Source organism: Nycticebus coucang, chromosome 18 (genome assembly GCF_027406575.1).
Source record: "Nycticebus coucang isolate mNycCou1 chromosome 18, mNycCou1.pri, whole genome shotgun sequence".
Classification (NCBI taxonomy): Eukaryota; Metazoa; Chordata; class Mammalia; order Primates; family Lorisidae; genus Nycticebus; species Nycticebus coucang.
The window spans coordinates 68207663-68228139 of NC_069797.1; the positions used below are offsets into that span (position 1 = coordinate 68207663).

General features: G+C 43.0%; 1 protein-coding gene across 7 annotated transcripts in view; it reads left to right on the plus strand.

Annotated features, from left to right (window-relative positions):
• ABCA9 (ATP binding cassette subfamily A member 9) overlaps positions 1–20477 on the plus strand; it is a 75479-nt gene extending 55002 nt beyond the window's left edge. For 3 of the 7 annotated variants that reach the window (XR_008375462.1, XR_008375463.1, XR_008375464.1), the window contains 11 exons: positions 3663–3836; positions 4026–4139; positions 10453–10572; positions 13116–13184; positions 13633–13724; positions 14855–14975; positions 15502–15619; positions 16275–16366; positions 18604–18764; positions 19104–20154; positions 20341–20369. Coding sequence is in view for 2 of the 7 variants with exons in the window: in XM_053568320.1 (XP_053424295.1) it covers positions 3663–3836; positions 4026–4139; positions 10453–10572; positions 13116–13184; positions 13633–13724; positions 14855–14975; positions 15502–15619; positions 16275–16366; positions 18604–18764; positions 19104–19179; positions 20035–20121 (1224 nt within the window). In the remaining 5 variants the exon portion in view is untranslated. The other 4 variants (XM_053568320.1, XR_008375465.1, XM_053568322.1 and 1 more) reach the window with 4 other exon arrangements.

Consider the following 20477-nt stretch of genomic DNA (forward strand, 5'->3'; position numbering starts at 1 on the left):
GAGTAAGGAGGTTAGCATTAGGAAGGATTGTGACTTTTCCATTCCCAGAGATCTTAAAAATCAGGAAAATCAACAGTGGTGTCCTTAGTCAAGATATGAGATGAGTGATGTAGTTGTCGGTGCCCTTTTCTCCTCTTCCAGAGCTTTATTTGCCACTTCTACATCTTTATTCAAACAATTTTCATATACTGTAAGGTCTCAAAGGGATGCCAGGTTTTAGGAAGAGGTACAAGTAGGAAGAAGTAAGGAGACTGAAAAACTCATGATAGAGGTGACTTGCAAGATAGTGGAACAACTTGTCACAAGATCACATCAAGGCTTGATGCAAAACTCAAGGTCCTCTGTAACAAGGTTTTCATTTTTATTTTTAATTCAATTCCTTGATGCGGATCACAAGTTGACCATTTTTCTTTAAGCTCCATTACTCTTATTTTCTAACATCTTCTTAATCATTAGTTCATTAATGTATTAATTTATTCAAGTACCTGGAAAGCACTTGAATTCTGAACCAGGGGAATGACTCTTCATGAAGGTCGAACTGGACAGATTTGGCACCAATTTCGGAAAGTGGAATAGATCTCCCGCCACAGTTGACACTGTCTGCTGTCTGTTGAGGTGTCAGCCCTGCTGTACACAGCAGCGCGTGTGATATTGTAACCAGAAAGCCAGAGAGTGGAGGTTGCATGCCTACCTTACACATTAACTGCGGGAATTTTGCCAATTCTTGCCACTTTGTTGAGTTTGCTTCTTCATAAGTAAACCAGGATACACACTGGAAATGTCCAAGTTGTTGCAACACAGGACTGAAAATGCATACGGGTAAGAAGTTACACATAGGAGCTCAGGAAGTGCTTTGAGTGGTTATCCCAGTTCATTTATTTGAGTAATTGAGTTAAGAAAGTACAAATGAAGTGGATGTCCAGTGGCTGTCAGCTCACCACGTTCTATTTAATTTCAGAAGGATGCTGGGTATGTCTAGCTGACTCACGCCCTCTTCTGGATCCCCCTGGCAGCCTGCTTCTCCCCGTACATTGCAATGAGCAGCATCACTGACCACAGCGTAAGAAGCATTAATGAAGTCTTCATATGTTTTCAATGTCCCTTCCCCACCCCAGGGCCACAAATTGACATGCAGATGGTAGAGCTACTTTTTGTGCTTGATCCAGTAAATAATCAAGATTTTAATAGTAAATTGCCAGATATGAAGAAAATGCTATTTTTCTTAAACAAATGTGAGGCCTCAGGAAGGACAGCCTCGTGGATCTCACCTGCTAAGAGAGAATGGCAGCTTTTAATTGTGTAGCCCTCAGAATTTTATTTATGGGCACTCGGCCACTGACATCACCTCCCGTCTCCCAGTGGTGGTTTCCACCTTCCAGATGGTGGGAAAGCTGCTTTATTTAACAGCTCTAACTAACTCACCGCAGCACTTTGAGTTATTCTTGGGAAAAAATTGTTGCTATACATCTGTATTTTTTGTGATTTTTTAATGTAAAATTCAAGAAGTCCATCATTGACTCTTTCTGCCCCTCTTTGGTACTTCTGATGCCACTGTCCCAAGTCTCTGAGTCCTGGAAATCATCAGCTGCTGTGCCAGAGATGTTTTTGAAAGGCTGAATTCATTTTTATTTATTCTGCTCTTTAACTGTCCCCATCTTCAGCAAATTCTTTCATGAGCAACACAAAATGATATTCTTCCTTTACTTTTATGAGACCACACATTCACCATTTTATTCCTACAACTATTGTGACTCTTTCTCATTGTTCAGAGTTAAACCTCCATGAGAGAAATCCCGAGTCTTCCATTGTCAGGCTGTGTGAACACTGAAAGTTGGTTAATCCCTCTGTGCCTCGTTTTTATCACCTACAAAGTAGACATAATAGTTAGGGGTTGTGTAGCCCACCTATTGTGGGGTTGATAATTGACTTAACACTTATTTAAAAAGTATATGACATGTGGCTGGGTTTGTGTGGGTCACAGGGCCCTTACAGACTGGAATAAAGGCAATAAACAAACATCATCATAGCAACAAAATTAAAATTGTGTAAGTGCTAAGAAGAGTTCAGAGTCATCTGAGAACCTTTCAAAGGGAAATGGATTGTAATTAGGGGGTCAGGTCAGAGAAGGGTCCCTTCTCAGAGAAGGGTGGATTGTGTAACCCACCTATTAGTGAGGGGTTTCTGTGATTCTGTGGTGGAACAGTACCTGTGAATCACCTGGACCCATCCTTGGTGTATGGTAACCTCCCCACGGATCTGGCATTTGATGCCTAGGTGTCCAGGGTTCGGTCCTAGGGAGTCTCCGTTCTCCACAAATAGGAGCACAGAGCTGACCATGTTGGCTCCCTGCCTAAATCCCTTCAGGGGCTTCTCATCATGTGAAGGAGTAGGAACGAAATCCCTGCTGTAGCCTGAAAACCCACAGATGATCTGCACCCGGGTATATCTCTCCACCTTGATCTGATGCCACTGCCACCTTGATAACCATCCGGCAGCCACACTCGTTTCTTCCCAGTTTCTCCAAAACATCAACCTCTCCCCACTAAAGGTGCTTCTCTCCTGCTGCCCTCTCTGCCTGTCACCTGGACGATGCCTATCCATGCCGAGACCCCACCTCATACACCCATTCCCAGGGGACCCTTCTCTGACCTGACCCCCTAATTACAATCCATTTCCCTTTGAAAAGTTCTCAGATGACTCTGAACTCTTCTTCGTACTTACACAATTTTAATTTTGTTGCTATCATGATGTTTATTTGTTTATTGCCTTTATTCCAGTCTGTAAGGGCCCTGTGACCCACACAAACCCAGCCACATGTCATATACTTAAAATAAGTGTTAAGTCACTTATCAAGTAGCAAACATCACGCTGTCTAACAGGTCCTCACTGTCATCCTCTTTTCTGCCTCCTTTCAGATGTGCTCTCCATTCCAGAATATTTATCTGCATTTCAACTTTTTCCTCCAACATCCTTTCATATGTAGAAAGTCAATTTTAGATTTAAAAATTTAATTGCTTTTCTGCTTTACTGTTAAAACAGTCCAAGTTCTACTTTAAGACGTTGAGTTATAACAACTCCTGTAACAACATATGGTGAGTCGCAAACGAAATCCACACACCAGTTTTCCCAATGTCATAGTAAAGAATGTAATTTCCTTCAAGACAATGAAAATAGAGGCTGTCTAGCTTATGCCAACCCAAATTTTTTTTAATAAAATTGACTAGTTAGATGACCAATTCTTAGACCTAAAATAAAATGCCGATTATAATGAACTGTTCCTATTCACCACACATCTTAAGACTCTTACTGGAAAGTTCTGTTGAATTTTTGTGCAATTTGTGACTCTTCATGGCAATGGTAAGTTTAGCCTTGAAAGAAAGAAAGAACGGATGTCTTTATTGAGACAGTGCCCAGTCATTTTATGATGAAACATTAGGTAGTTATGTTGGTGCATTTTCCCATTAGACAATGAAGTCACAACAGTTTATAATATTATTAAGGCCTCTGGCTAGGGGTGTGGCAAGTAGCAGTGTCATCTGTCAAGTCAGAGTAAGATTTGCAAAAGGTATGTGGCAAAAATAAATGCTTTAATGACACTCTATCTGCAATTTCCCAACCTCAACTTTTCAGAACCTTTTGGTGCTTTTTCTATTCTTTACCAGATAAAAGCTCGTTCCCAGCTGCGGGTTTCGGGCCTCTACGCCTCTGCTTACTGGTGTGGACAGGCGCTGGTGGACGTTCTCCTGCACTTCCTGATCCTCCTTCTAATGCACACGATGGATTACGTCTTCAACCCAGAAGAGATTGCATTGATAATTCAAAACTTGTTCATTCACGTAAGTGGAAAGAGTTACAAAATGCTTTTGCTCGAGTATTTTTTTCCATGAACTCAGTAACATTATTAATCCTAAATCAAAGAACTTCAAATTATCTGAGCTATTGCACAGTTTAGAAAAGTTGAAGGTAAGGATGAGGCATTTTCTAAATAGGATTAACCTTACCAACCTTGATATTTCTATTTTCAGATCTTGTGTAGTATTGGCTATGTCTCATCTCTTGTTTTCTTGACATATGTGATTTCATTCATTTCTCGCGATGGGAGAAAAAATAGTGGCACCTGGTCATTTTTCTTCTTAATTGTAAGTATGCATATAGTGTGTATTATTTTAGTTTTAAATGATTTTTGTATAAATCTAAGAGCATATTTTAATGCCACTAAGCAGAATGGCAAATTAATACTGCTCTCCAGAGCATTCTAATTACTGTAAGATAATCACAGATATACCAGGAATCTGCTCCATGTATGGGTATGAGCAGTTTATAAACCATGACTCCCAGACATGTCTACAGGTCTGCCCTCTCCCCTGAGCTGGAGATTTATACCTCTAGCAATTCACTTAACAACTGTGCTTGAATATTTTAAATGACCTCAGTGACCACATATCTGAAATAAAGTGGCCTCCTTCATCCAATTGGTGCTTGCCTCTTAATAGATTAGGTTACTGTCACAGAATGCACCTAGCTAGTTTCTCATACCTAAATTCTGGAAATGTTTTTGATTGCTCTTTTTTCCTCTCTTCCCGCTTTCAATCCTCAGGCATGTCCTTTAAACTCTAAACATTTCCCAGTCTGTTTGGGGTATCCCAACTTTATGGCTACATCTTTGTCTAAGCTTTCATCACTTCTCACCAGGAGTATTGCAATAGATCCATAACTGGTCTCTCTGTTGTTACGCTTGCTTTCAGTAAACTATTCTTTAAGTGAAGGTATCTTTTAAAAACAAATGTTAGTTTAAAAATATAGCCTACCTATGTAAAAATACACAGATGTCATATGTTCAGCACAATAAGATGTGTTAAATGAGCACTTCCCCCAAACTACCAGACATATCAAGAAATAGAGCGTCACAGGAAGCCATTGTGAAAGAACTGCCCCTACAAGCTCCGCCCCCAGGGTCTCAGAGCAAGGATTGGGCAGGTCAAAGTAACTGAGCAGCCTAAAGGCTGGGACTGAGCTGCCTTACAGCCTTAATCCTTAGGGGCAGAGTGAACGGTTTTGGCACACTGGAGCCTTGGGCTGTTGCCCTGGGTAGAGTGCCGTGATGTCACAGCTCATAGCAACCTCAAACTCCTGGGCTTGGATCCGCCCAGACATCCATAAGAGCTGTGCAGCGACTCCCGACCGGTGACCCGCACCCACCAGGCTTCCACATTCCCTGACCAGAAACTGCAGAAGCCATGCAACCCTGCATCCTCCCTCCTGTGTCCTCCCAGCTTCCACACTAGCCCGTTCATCTGGACAGGGACTCTGGTAGCTGCGTGCCCTTTGGAGCCCTCCCTGCCTCTGTGCAGAGCTCCTCTCCTGGCCAGAGACTGCTGGAAGCTTGGGCTCTCTGTGCCAAAGTCACTGGGCACCTGGCACTCCCAGAACCATGCGCACCACCCCCAGCCCTGTTGCTGGATCCGGGTGTGTCACAAACCAGAGCTCCTTCCACAACCAGAACTCCCTAGCTAGAGCAGCCCCAGAGGAACTACACAGGGTCACTCCCTACAAAGATCCAGCAACAATAGAGTGATCCCGCTGGGGTCTAATCTTGGAGAGACACCTCCCCAACTCTGAGGACAGCCAGAGGCAACGGTGAAAAACAATCATGAGGCAAAATCAACAGAAAAACTCTGGCAATATGAATAATCAGAGTAGATCAACTCCCCCAAGGATCAATGGGGCAGAAAGAGCACAAGACCCCATGCACAAACAAATAGCTGAGATGTCAGAAATTGAATTCAGGATCTGGATAGCAAATAAGATCGAATTAGAATTCCAAAAGTTATCTAAAGAATTCAACGGATTCAAAGACCAAATGACCAAAGATTTTGACACATTGAGACAAGAAGTTGCATCCCTCGAAGATCTGAGAAACACAGTAAACTCCCTCAGTAACAGAATGGAGCAAGCAGAAGAAAGGATTTTTGACATTGAAGACAAAGCTTTTGAATGCTCCCAAACCATCAAAGAAGAAGAGAAATGGAGAGCAAAAACAGACCACTCTCTCAGAGAGCTCTCGGATAATTTGAAGAAAACCAATATTCGTCTTATAGGGATCCCCGAAAGTGATGAAGTGGCTTCACAAGACACAGAGTCTCTTCTCCATGAGATTATGAAGGAGAACTTTCCAGACATGCCAAGAGATTCCGAAATTCAGATAGCAGACAGTTTCAGAACTCCAGCATGACTCAACCCAAATAAGACATCCCCCAGACACATCATAATCAATTTCACTAAAGTTAAAATGAAGGAGAAAATTCTGAAAGCTGCCAGACGAAAGAAAACCATTACCTACAAGAGGAAGAATATCAGAACAACTGCAGATCTCTCTGCTGAAACCTTTCAAGCTAGAAGAGGATGGTCATCGACTTTTAATCTCCTAAAACAAAATAACTTTCAACCCAGGATCCTGTACCCAGCTAAACAGAGCTTCATTTATGACGGAGAAATTAAATACTTCAACGACATTCACATGTTGAAGAAATTTGCCACAACTAAACCAGCTCTACAGGACATTCTTAGACCTATCCTCCATAAAGACCAGAGCAATTCTCCACCACAAAAGTAAACCCACCCCCAAAATTTTTGATCCAATTCCAACTTCCACAGTCGCAAAAGGATTAAAAATGTCCACCGGTTTACGAAAGGCTTATCAATACTCTCGATTAATGTGAATGGTTTAAATTGTCCTCTAAAGAGGCATAGGTTGGCGGACTGGATACAAAAACTCAAGCCAGATATCTGCTGCATCCAAGAATCACATCTTGCATTAAAAGACAGATACAGACTCAAGGTGAAGGGATGGTCATCTATATTCCAGGCAAATAGAAAGCAGAAAAAAGCAGGTGTTGCAATCCTGTTCGCAGACGCAATAGGCTTTAAACCAACCAAAATAATTAAGGATAAAGACGGACACTTCATATTTGTTAAAGGTAATACTCAATATGATGAGATCTCAATTATTAATATTTATGCACCCAACCACAACCCACCTCAATTTATAAGAGAAACTCTAACAGACATGAGCAACTCGATTTCCTCCACTTCCATAGTAGTTGGAGATTTTAACATGCCTTTAGCAGTTCTGGATAGATCCTCCAAAAAGAAGCTAAGCAAAGAAATTTTAGATTTAAACTCAACCATTCAACATCTGGACTTAACAGACATCTATAGAACATTTCATCCCCAAAAAACTGAATACACATTCTTCTCATCAGCCCACGGAACATACTCCAAAATTGACCACATCCTAGGCCACAAATCTAACCTCAGTAAATTTAAAAAAATAGAAATTATTCCTTGCATCTTCTCAGACCATGATGGAATAAAAGTTGAACTAAATAACAACAGGAACCTGCATACCCATACAAAAACATGGAAGCTAAACAACCTTATGCTGAAGGATACATGGGTTATAGACGAGATTAAGAAGGAAATCACCATATTTTTGGAACAAAACAACAGTCAAGACACGAATTACCAGAACCTCTGGGATACTGCAAGGCAGTCCTAAGAGGGAAATTTATAGCACTGCAAGCCTTCCTCAAGAAAATGGAAAGAGGGGAAGTCAATAACTTAATGGAACATCTCAAGCAACTGGAGAAAGAAGAACACTTCAACCCCAAACGCAGCAGAAGAAAAGAAATAACCAAAATCAGAGCAGAATTAAATGAAATTGAAAACAAAAGAATTATACAACAGATCAATAAATCCAAAAGCTGGTTTTTTGAAAAGATCAATAAAATAGATAAACCTTTGGCCAACCTAACCAGGAAAAAAAGAGTAAAATCTCTAATTTCATCAATTTTACCATTCAGAAATGGTAATGATGAAATAACAATAGACCCCTCAGAAATTCAAAAAATCCTTAACGAATACTACAAGAAACTCTACTCTCACAAATATGAAAATCTGAAAGAAATCGACCAATACCTGGAAGCACGCCACCTACCAAGACTTAGCCAGAACGAAGTGGAAATGTTGAACAGGCCTATATCAAGTTCTGAAATAGGAACTTGAAGGAATATTACCGAGCACATTCTACGAAGCAAACATCACCTTGATCCCCAAACCAGGGAAAGACCCAACAAGAAAAGAAAATTATAGACCAATATCACTAATGAATATAGATGCTAAAATACTCAATTAAGATCCTAACAAACAGAATCCAACATCACATCAAAAAAATTATACACCATGACCAAGTCAGATTTATCCCAGGGTCTCAAGGCTGGTTCAATATATGTAAATCTATAAATGTAATTCAACACATAAACAAACTTAAAAATAAAGACCATATGATTCTTTCAATTGATGCAGGAAAAGCTTTTGATAATATCCAGCATCCCTTCATGATCAGAGCACTTAAGAAAATTGGTATAGAAGGGACATTTTTCAAACTAATAGAGGCCATCTACAGCAAACCCACAGCCAATATCGTATTGAATGGAGTTAAATTGAAATCATTTCCACTTAGATCAGGAACCAGGCAAGGTTGCCCATTGTCTCCATTGCTCTTTAACATTGTAATCGAAGTTTTAGCCATTGCAATTAAGGAAGAAAAGGCGATCAAGGGTATCCACATAGGGTCAGAAGAGATCAAACTTTCACTCTTCACAGATGATACGATCGTATATCTGGAAAACACTAGGGATTCTACTACAAAACTTTTAGAAGTGATCAAGGAATACAGCAATGTCTCAGGCTACAAAATCAACACCCATAAATCTGTAGCCTTTATCTATACCAACAATAACCAAGCCAAACAAACAGTCAAGGACTCTATTCCTTTCACAGTAGTGCCAAAGAAGATGAACTATTTGGGAGTATGCATAACAAAGGACATGAAAGATCTCTACAAAGAGAACTATGAAACTCTAAGAAAAGAAATAGCCGAAGATGTTAACAGATGGAAAAACATACCATGCTCATGGCTGGGAAGAATCAACATTGTTAAAATGTCCATACTGCCCAAAGCAATATATAATTTTAATGCAATTCCTATTAAAGCTCCATTGTCATACTTTAAAGATCTTGAAAAAATAATACTTCATTTTATATGGAATCAGAAAAAACCTCGAATAGCCAAAACATTACTGAGCAATAAAAACAAAACAGGAGGTATCACGCTACCAGACCTCAGACTGTACTATAAATCCATAGTGATCAAAACAGCATGGTACTGGCACAAAAACAGAGAGATTGATATATGGACCAGAATAGAGAACCAAGAAATGAACCCAGCTACTTACCGTTATTTGATCTTTGACAAGCCAATAAAAAACTTTCAGTGGGGAAAAGATTGTATATTTAACAAATGGTGCTGGGTAAACTGGCTGGCAACCTGTAGAAGACTGAAACTGGACCCACATTAACTAAGATAGACTCTCACTGGATTAAAGATTAAACTTAAAACATGAAACTATAAAAATATTAGAAGAGAGTGCAGGGAAAACTCTTGAAGAAATTGGTCTGGGCGAGTATTTTATGAGGATGACCCCCCCCACCCCCCGGGCAATTGAAGCAGCATCAAAAATACACTACTGGGACCTGATCACTTTGTGTGTGTGTGTTGCAGTTTGGCTGGGGCTGGGTTTGAACCTGCCACCCTAGGTATATGGGGCCCACGCCCTACTGACTGAGCCACAGGTGCCGTCGGATGTCACACTCTTTTAATAAAACAATCTGTTAGTAACTTAAGATTTTAAATGCATGTACATTTTAACCTGCAGTTGTAGTTTTCAGAATTTCTCCTGTATAAAAACATTTATGTAGACTATCATTTAAAGGAGTAGAAAAATTGAAAACACATCTGAAGGCAAAATTCCTGGATTCCTGCAGTCCATTCAGGTGAGTGGCTGCCGTGGAAACAAATAGCTGGTACCCATGTCTGCCCAAATCTACAAGGACATCTATGCTCTATTGAGAAATGAAAAAAGAAAAAGGCAAAATAATGCATAGTAAATAATCCCCTTATCCAAATCTGAATTTTACCAAGAAGCCCACATGATTCGTGGGCTGCCGTGGAAACAAATAGCTGGTACCCATGTCTGCCCAAATCTACAAGGACATCTATGCTCTATTGAGAAATGAAAAAAGAAAAAGGCAAAATAATGCATAGTAAATAATCCCCTTATCCAAATCTGAATTTTACCAAGAAGCCCACATGATTCGTGAGCACAGTAAGTTTGAAAAACACTGTTGTATCTTTTAAACCATTCATAATCAATCCCACACAAAATGGTGACACAATCCCATGTTGCAAAGAAAGAGAAGTGATGGCCATGCTAGCTTGGGAACTGAAATGGAAAAGTAGAAAAATTTCAAGATGAGTTCCTACCCTCTTGGAAATATCTTAGAATTCAGATAGCTACACTTCCGTAACACTGTGCTGTGCTTTTACCTTAGGCCACCATCTTTGCGATACTTACTGTTGAAATGAATCACAATGGATTTCTAGTAATACTTTTCAGCACCGTATTAATACCGCCATTCACAATGCTTGGCTGTCTATACATTTTTTTTGAGGTAAGTAGTTCTACGCCTGTCCTAGGGTCATGAGAAATATGGCTATTTGAAAAAGCCATGAATATTTTAAAAATGTTGGTAGTGTCCTTGGCTATGCAAAGTTTGCAAGCTTCTGTTTTTGGAAAGCCAGTTCTCTTGCACAGGCAAAGGCTATGTTCTCATTCAGCACGAAGCCCTGCCTTGGTTTATGGGGGTCAAAGGCAACTCAAGGGAGTAGCATGTTATAGCTGTCAAGACAGCCCTCACTTCTGGGAACTCTGATGGTGAGGCTGAAGAGATCCCCCCTTTGGGTAACATTATGGGCCTGTTAGATTTAAGGGTCCTGACAGACATGCAAAGAAAAATGTCCAGTAGCCACTCAGGTGTACAAGTCTGGAATTCAGTGTGTCTGGGCATGTGGATATTGGAATTGAAACTAAATACTTGAGATTCATCAGTTTATAGATGGTATTAAAAGTCCTAGCACAGGATAATATGACCTACATGGTGAGTACGGGCAGAAATAAAAAGAGGGGCAAGGACTTGACCTTGAACTTTAAAATTCAGAGGTTAGGAAGAGGAGGATCCAGTAAATCAGTTTGAGATGGAGCCAGGGGGACAGGAGAGCAGACATGGCAGACTCTTGTGGGCCAGAATCTCTGCTCAGAAACTTCTCAAACATTTAAGTGTCTGTAACTTAAGTCACTCTTACTCTTAATCTGTATGTGGCAGAAGGCAATAAGGAATGCTTTGGGGAGGAAGGCATGGTAAATTATCAGTGCTGCAGAGAGGTCTAGAAAGATGCCGGCTGCCTACATGGAGGTCATGTAGCTTAACAAAGCTTATTATAATGAAAGCATCAATTTTAAAATTCTAGTAAGTTGAGTAGCAAATGTGAGGTGAGGAGGTAGTGAAAGTGGGTACGGGAAATACGGGGCGGCCATAAAGTCCTTGTGCAATTCGAAACAGTGCACAATTTAAATGGCCACCCTGTATTTCCAGGAATTTTGCCAAAAAGGGCAGCAGAAAAATTCAAGGGCTGATGAATGGGGAGGGGAGGTTTTGTCTGTCTGTGCTGAGAAAGTAGCTTCACTGTGCTGATCTGATGGAAAGGAGAGATGGAGGCACCTCAGGAGTCACGTCCTTGAATAGCTGGGAAAAAATTGTGCATTCAGGGCAGAAGCAGAGGGGTCCTGTCCACAGAAGCAGGAACTTCCCACGTGCTGAACAGGAAATCGTGACCAGAGTGAGTGAGCACAGAGGCAGGGAGTTGGTGTTTTTGCTGGTAGAAAAATGAGCTGGTTCTTCTCTACCCGATTTTACCTCCTGGGGAAATGAGAGGTGAAATCCCAATTGATGGTGGTAGAGGAGTCTTGGGATTCTGAGCGTTAAAGATGTGGAAAGTAGTTGATGCTGTCTGCAGGATCAACAGGCAGGGCTCAAGTCCCCGTGCCCCACTTTTCAAGTGAAGTCAGCAAATCTGAGGGGTCTTACTGAAGTTGCTTCTCATTGAGGTTTGGGAAGGCAGGGAGTTGCATTCATTCAGGCTTGGAAAGTTGGTGGCCGAGTCTGACAAAGCAAAGGATAAGTGAGTGAGCTGTGGTCTGTGCAAGGAGGGTTGTACTGTGTCTTCTAAGCTGGACAATGTCCCCTCAGGTCGTTGGGGGGTTGTGAACAGTGGAGAAGAGGTTGGCGTGTTGGAGGGTCACCAGCTCCACCTTCTGTGGTAAGGACACTGGGATCAGGAAGCCGGAAAACTGAAATGTGGTGGCAGAGAGGGGGGAGCCCAGAGTTCATTCTGGATGTGGGCAATTACTGAAAGTGGACGACTGAGGCACTTCAGAGGACAAAATCATGTGAAATGCTGTTAAGTTGTGCAAATTACCAAAAAAGTCATCTGGTGGATGGTAGATGGCTGTGATCATTAAAAATTTACTGCAAAGGGGTTAGAGTTGCTCAGGAAAAGTCTTACTAAGTGGAGCCCTAGGAACAAAATTAGCCCTTTTCACCTTTATTCACTAAAGGTGGGGGATGCTAGGAAAGTGCCCTTGCATGTACCCATGTGAAACTCTGGGGCAGTCACTTTGCCTTCAGTGTGAAGGGATTGTTATGATTATTTTCAAAAGCAAATGTTGGAGGGCAGAGCAATTTAGAAATTCCAGTGCTCTCTGTGGAAGAATATATAGGCAGGAGTACAAGGGCAGAGGGAAAGACAGGGAAAGTCAGGGGAGAGGGTTTGTCTTAAGATAAACTTGCAGGTTGCTTCAGAGCGTCCTGCCAGAACCAGCTGTGGGTTCTCCTAACAGGGCAAATCTTGCTAACTCACGGTGTTATGTACAAAAGTGTCTCAGCTTACAGATGAGCACAGGTCGACAATTCACTGAGATACCCTGGAAGCAAAGACAACATCTACACAGAGAGAAATTAGCGTTTATCTGGTCCCTGAGGGAAGGTCAGGTAGAATTGTCCTAAGGCCATTTAATGGACAGTGATTTGTCTCAAGTTGGGCCAATTCCGTGAACAGATAAAGGTCCATCTGAACACACTTTCTCCTCACTTAACAGGTTTCTCCTAACTCCAGGGATTACTTGGGAGAGTCAGAGTCTCAAATAGTATACCTGGCACCGCTCCTGGTGAGAAGGCATCTCCTTGTCAATGTGCTCGCATGAGGGAACACAGCCGTGTATGCTTTGAGTTTCTTTGAATCGCATCAAGTGAAAAAGATTTGGTCATTCTGGGCATCTGAAGCACACACACACACACACACAAAAAATGGCTTTTACATCTGGACCACTATCTTTACAACAACTGTCTAATGCCAAGTGTGAAATTTGAACTTTAATTGGCTTAAATCATACTGTTTCCAGCCTACTACTTACTATGATTCTCTTAGGCTCTATCTGGGTAGCAGTGACGCTAATTTTGGGAGTTTCATAGTATATTAAGTAGATGGTCTTTCAATCTCATGAAAATGTTAGCAAATCTAGTTTTACGTATAATCAATCTCCTTCCATTAATTCCAATGTTGAAATCATTGCTCGCGTGGTGATATTAATTTTATTTGTCTTTCTCTTTCCCTAGCCTTATCTTCAGTTTTTCCTTTTCTTCTTCATTCTGCGATGTCTAGAAAAAAACTTCAGAAAGGGAGGAATGAGAAATGACCCTGTGTTCAGGTGAAGAGAATTCAAGTCAAACTTCTTGTTTTATTTTAAAAATTCATTGCATACAGACATTTTGATATGCCTAAATTAAGCAAAAAAGTATCATGTTTGGTGTTAAATGTATTTTGTGGTATATGAAATTACCATAATTCAACATCCACACAGAAGAATTAAATTTAGGTAAAAAGCAAAGATAAGATCAGACCTTTGTCATTAGACTCACTGGTGGAAATTAGGCTGTTTGAAAGTCACGTGGTGCAGAGAACAAGGACAGAGATTTTGTTTTTTCTATAAAATGCTATCAATAATCTATTCTTTCAAATTATTGAAATCTATTCAAATTATTGATAGCATTTTATAGAAATTTCATTACTTTCTTTTTCTTTTTGTGAAGACACTGGTTTATTAGTCATTACCACAAAGGAGAAAACGTGGGAAATTGTGAGGTATCAGGAAAAAAGGTGTTTTTTTTTTGTTGTTGTTGTTTGTTTCACACATTACATTATTTATTTCTATAACTGGTAAAATCCCAGCATCAGAAATAATGTTTCCAACAGCCTATGTGGTTTATTTAGTGTGTACCTATTAATGCCTGAACTTACATTTCTATAGCATATTCAGTGAGCTTACTAATACAATTATAGCCACTGCAATGACCTTGAGCCTGAACTTCAGTCCTTTACCTACAGAATTTTTTTAATATTTACCACTATTCTATTATTTTTTTAAATTAAACGTACAAATGTCCATTTATACCATTAACAATTAGAGAATTGAAGTAAACATGACTTCATGTTAGAAATTTCATTACTTTCTACAAGATTTTTTTTTTTTTTTTTTGTAGAGACAGAGTTTTCACTTTATGGCCCTCGGTAGAGTGCCGTGGCGTCACACGGCTCACAGCAACCTACAACTCCTGGGCTTAGGCGATTCTCTTGCCTCAGCCTCCTGAGTAGCTGGGACTACAGGCGCCCGCCACAACGCCCGGCTATTTTTTTGTTGCAGTTTGGCCGGGGCTGGGTTTGAACCCACCACCCTCCGTATATGGGGCCGCTGCCCTGCTCACTGAGCCACAGGCGCTGCCCACTTTCTACAAGTTTTTCAACTTGCAAGTTGTCATTATCACACTGTTTTGATTTCAGAATTTCTCCAAGAAGTAGTGATGTTTTCCCAAACCCAGAAGAACCAGAAGTGGAGGATGAAGATGTTCAGATGGAAAGAACCAGGACAGAGAACGCTGTGACTGTCACAGACACGGATGAGGTAGAGTCACCAAGATGCCCACCCAGTATTCTTTTCGGTCAGATAAAGGGAGCGACACTCTAATCTTAATCTTTGAAAAACACTTGAAGTTCTTTCATTCTTACACACAGAGCTCATGACTCGACTTCAGTGGTTACGCGGTGCCCACAAAGGCCAGGGGACAAAGAAACACACAGACACAGACATTATTGTGTAAATTTATTGTTCAGAGTCAGTTTTGATAAGTACAGTAAACAGTGCAGTACCTGAGTAACGTTTCTGACTTCTATAACCCAAGTAAAACTTACTGCAAAACAACTCAGAGGGAGTTTAGGAGAATGAATGAAACACACGTTCATTTGAGATGACTGTGAGTTGGTTTGCATGTTTGTGTGCGAGAGGGTGTGTATGAACAAATCTATTTCTTTTCAGCAAATGTCTCTATTCCTGCTGGCTGGATAAGGACAAGAACAAATCACAGGATGCGGTGCAAATACCCTTTCCCTGCAGGAATACAGGCCGGGAGAGTTTGCTTTTAAAATTGCAGAAACCAGTCATCATTGCCAGCTGCCTGCGGAAGGAATATGCAGGCAAAAAGAAAAATTGCTTTTCCAAAAGGAAGAAAAAAATCGCCACAAGGAATGTCTCTTTCTGTGTTAAAAAAGGTTGGAAACAGTAGGTCTGTTAGCAGAGCAATCCTGAGCTCTGAAGATTGGGCCTTGCAAAGGGAGTAAGAGTCCTGAGTCTGGGGCCATCTGTGGACAAGCTCATCTGCAGGCTGAGGTTGCTCCTTCCCACAGAAAAGCCTCAGTTATAATTATAATAGAGTTTCTCTTTGTATAGGAAGACGGTTATGTCTGTTCTGTCAAAACAAGCAAAGCAACAACAACAAAAGAGGCGGTCTTTCTGTTGGGAAAGATGGTGTCAATGTTTAAGTAAGAATTAATTTCACAGCAGAGAATAGTACTAAAAACCGATCCCTCTGAGACATAGTAATGGGTCTTCATTCCTAACAAATAGCACATTTTGTGGTTCAGTGCAACAGGCTTTGAAATTAAATTAATTTCAAATTCCAGCTCAGCCTCTTACTGGCTGCGTGTCTCTGGGTGAGTTGTTCGTCCTCTTTAAGCCTTAGCGTTCTCACCTGTAGAGTGAAGCTCGTGAAGATGCTCAGGGTTGGGTGTGTGTGTGTGTGTGTGTGTAATGATGCACACAGCACATTTCACAAACTGCTTGATGGATAATGAGTCCTCCTATAGTATTTGCTTTTATTTTCATTGTAATGATTTGCATATTTCTGAGCATATCTCTTTCTTTCAGGTGAAGTTATAGGGTTGTTAGGACACAATGGAGCTGGGAAAAGTACAGTGATTAAGATGATCTCTGGAGACACAAAACCAACCGCAGGGCAGGTCAGTGAAACACACGGAAAGATGGTCACTGATGCCGCCTCTGGCAAACGTGATACCAGGGGCCTTAATGGTGATCCTAAAACTGGGTAGATAATCCTTAATCAGTTAGTGAGATGCATTAATGAAGAGGGTTGATTAAAAATTTCTCTTTTTTAATAGTTAGCTGCTAAGAAGGGTTACATATAATCTATGGCATGCTCTTTAATGAGTGAAAAATAGATTCATTGAAAGGTCATAGGACTATGCTTTGCTGATTCTTGGAAACCAAGAAGTGTCAGAACTGGGCAGTCTCAGCAGCATCCCGCAGAAACCCCTGACAGATGCCGCTCATGTGTGTGAAGAGTCAAGAATCTTCCCGTGTAGTATCTGCTTGCCACCTACGTGCTGTAATCACAGATTGTACGTCACTCGCGAAACAATAGGAGTCCAGGAGCAGATAAAATGTCACGTGTCTTTGCATGGAGCATTCACAACAGAAACTTCCTTAAAATTGCTGAGCCATGTCCTGGCCCCAGTGATGTCATGGAATGACAGAGCAGCAGAAAGTATTAATATTATTGCGGGTACACTGAGGTTTCTGAAGCACAAAGTGGTGCTGGCCTAGTGAGAAAAGATTCCGGATTTGTTAAAACAATAGTGATCAGAGTGAGAAAAACCTGCTATAATAACATAGGAATACCCTTTGCTGGTGAGTCTAGGGCTAGGCCAAGGTGAGTAAAATAATGGACAGAGGTCAAAGGTCTACACCTGTGAAGGGGAAATGCTGCTGACCCTTGTCCTTGCCCTGACGTCAGGGGTGTGGTTGCCCGGCGGCCTTGACCGCTGCAGAGACTCCTAAGTTGTCTTCCCACATCCACTCTTGCCTCACACAGCAGCCCCAGCAGTCCTCACGTGATGCACCTGAGGTCCTGTCACCTCCCACTTACCACCTCTCTGAGAATTGATCCAAAATCTTCACCATGGCGGCCACAGACCCGGCCTTCTGTAGCCCTCCCCCTGCTCCTGTTGGCCTCAGGTCCCTTCTCACCTCAGGCCTCCGGGTTTGCTCTTCAGGGTCAGAGTGCCCTCCCTCACCTCTCCCTGTGCTCAGCCATCTCCTTGTCACTTTAGCACCTACCTCCCCCCAAGCCTTTCCCTGCTGTGTTACTAGATAACCTAAGCCCTGTCTATTACTGTTCAGCAGATCTATTTCCTCCAAAGCAGGAAGCAGAGGCTATAATCAGATCTCTTACACGCTTACTTGTTTATTTTCCGTTTCTGTGGAATGACAGCTCCATGGCCAGGGATGACTAGGTCTCCCCGCTTTTGTTTTGGGGAAAACCATATAGCACTTAAGTCAAGGGCTTGGATTCTCAGGGTCAAGTTTTAAGTCTCAGATTTCCCATCTGGACTTTGTGCCAGTTTCCTAATCCATGTGTGCGTTAGTTTCCTCACATGTAAAAATATGACTGATAAAAAACACATCTAACACACACGGGGCTTCGGTAAGATGATAATGTTATCCAAAATGCATAAAATGCTTGGATTCCAGCAGACAGCAAGCGCTGAGTGCACACGAGCTGTTATTATAGTATAGCCCAGTGCCTGTCACATGATTAATAAATGCCCTCAGGCATTTACAGGTCCCCATGGGCCACACACAGTGCTGAAGCTCCAGTGACAGTGTGGGCTGGACCCTTTCTGTGTTGGGGACCGTCCCCTGCACTGTGGGACAGTTAGCGCTGGGCCTGGCCCCCTTCCCTGATGCCAGTGGCATCCCCCCCACCAGTGTGCACACACACCAGTCATGACAACCAAGTGTGTGCAGACACAGGTGAATCTCCCCTGGGAGGAGGACTGTCCCTGACCCAGAGCTGCTTCCTTACTGGGGAATGGATCCTGTAATTATTCCTGTTTCTCTCGGGGAAGACTCCTCAGTTGAGTGTCTGTTCCTCTGAGTGTCTGGATCAGTGAATGATGAAGTGAAGGGAAACAACAGACAGTCAGACCGGCAGTCTGGATCCAACCACGGTGCCGGGACTGGGAATAGAGGCTAAAGTATAACGGATGCAACACGGTGGAGTATCTGCCTTCTACTTTCCTGTGCTCTGCGGTCTTTCCCCCGAGCTGAGGGATTAGTTATTTGCTTTTGTACACTTCGCACCTGTCCGCGGGAAGAGGCCACCACGGAAATACCCGCGCGCACAGGCACACACAGAACTCTGGACAGACTCTGAGAATGAGCTTATTTCGTGCAGGTGCTGTTGAAAGGGAGCGGCAGAGGAGACCCCCTGGGCGTCCTGGGGTCCTGTCCTCAGGAGAACGCGCTGTGGCCCAGCCTGACCGCCGGGGAGCACCTGGAGGCCTACGCCGCCGTGAAGGGGCTGCGGAGAGGGGACGCGGAGATCGCCGGCTCATGGTACGTGCAGGGGGACAGGACGCACCATTCTCTGCTGCCGGGTGCCACAGGCATGATGTTCCTTAAGGGGGAAAGGTTCTAACCAGTGGCCCCGAACTGGTGGGAGAAGACGTGGCCGTCCAGAACTGGGCTCAGGACTGTTTTCTGTTGCTTCATTCCCGGAGAGGAAAAGGTTATTCTTACTGTGGAGAGAAAGGATTAAAGAGATGACCAGGAAAGGCTCCTAAGCGGAGCAGGGTGGGATTAGTGGCCTGAGGGCCCTGACTATTCCCAGCAGCGTCCCCGCACACAGTCCGCAGGGCGCAGGGTCCCGCGGCCGACTTGCTCTGTGCCCCTCAGGTTGGCTGATGCGCTCAAGCTGCAGGACCATCTGAAGGCCCCGGTGGAGACCTTATCGGAGGGAATAAAGAGAAAGGTAGGGCCGGGGCTCGGGGCTGCTCTGTGCACCCGCAGACCGTGCCGGACGCGCTCTCCCTCCCCTTCCATCTGGGCTTCGCCCTGAGCGTACTGGGGGACCCGCCGGTGGTGCTGCTGGACGAGCCGTCCACAGGGATGGATCCTGAGGGGCAACAACAAATGTGGTGAGCAGTATCACGAGTGACTTCTGCACGGATTTATACCCTCTGACAGTGGCCTTCACGGTCGCCCTTTACCTGGAAAGGGAAAGACCCCGCGTCACCAGGAAGGGCAAGATTGAGAGAAAAAATCACCTAATGTCATAGCACAGCCAGTCTTTACTGAGCAGAGAAAGGCGTGTTCCCTCACTGCATAAACATTCTAAGAATTTTGTTTTTTCTTAGATCTGTTAGGTCTGCATGGAACACTTTTATGCTCCGTCAAATCAATCTCTTATGACAATTTAAATTTTTCTATAGCATTATCTGATACACAATTCTTACAGTGGAAATAAAGAAACATTCCCAGTCTTCCTGAATTCTGCTGTTTGGTACCTGTTGGGTATATTTTTTGATTATTGTGCATTTTAGTCAGTCTTTCTTCTCACTGCCTTCTCCTAAGTGTCCCCTAACTTACCATTTTTCTAAACAACATTTTACTCAGTACCATTCCCTATAATCGAACCAAGCCACGTTCTGAATTACACACTCTAACTAGCAGTCTGGTTGTTTTCCATGCCTGTCCAAAAACTCCCTTCTTTGTCTAATCTCACTTCTTCCTTCATATGAGTGTCGGTGGAAACTTCTTTTTAAAAGTTCCACAATACCTTAAATGTTCCTTAAATTAGTTAACATTTCCCTCCACTGACATTCAGGCAGGTGATCCGGGCCGTGTGCAGGAACACGGACAGGGGCGTCCTCCTGACCACCCAGTACATGGCCGAGGCCGAGGCCGTGTGTGACCAAGTGGCCATCATGGTGTCGGGGAGGCTGAGGTGAGTGCCCACCCCAGCCCACACTGGGCCCCAGGCTGTGTGCTCTGAAGGAAGGACAGGTCCCTGCACAAGGCCACCCCCTGGGAGGAGCTGGGCTGGCCGCCCTTCCCGGGCTTCAGAGAATGGGCGTCCCCAGCCACAGACTCCGCCTTTTCTTCCCTGACCTCATCCTCCTCCGACCTCCAGGTTCATCGGTTCCATCCAACACCTGAAGAGCAAATTCGGCAGAGAGTATCTGCTGGTGATGAAGGTGAAGACCCCCACACAGGTGGAGCCCCTCCACACAGAGATCCTGAGGCTCTTCCCCCAGGCTGCTCGGCAGG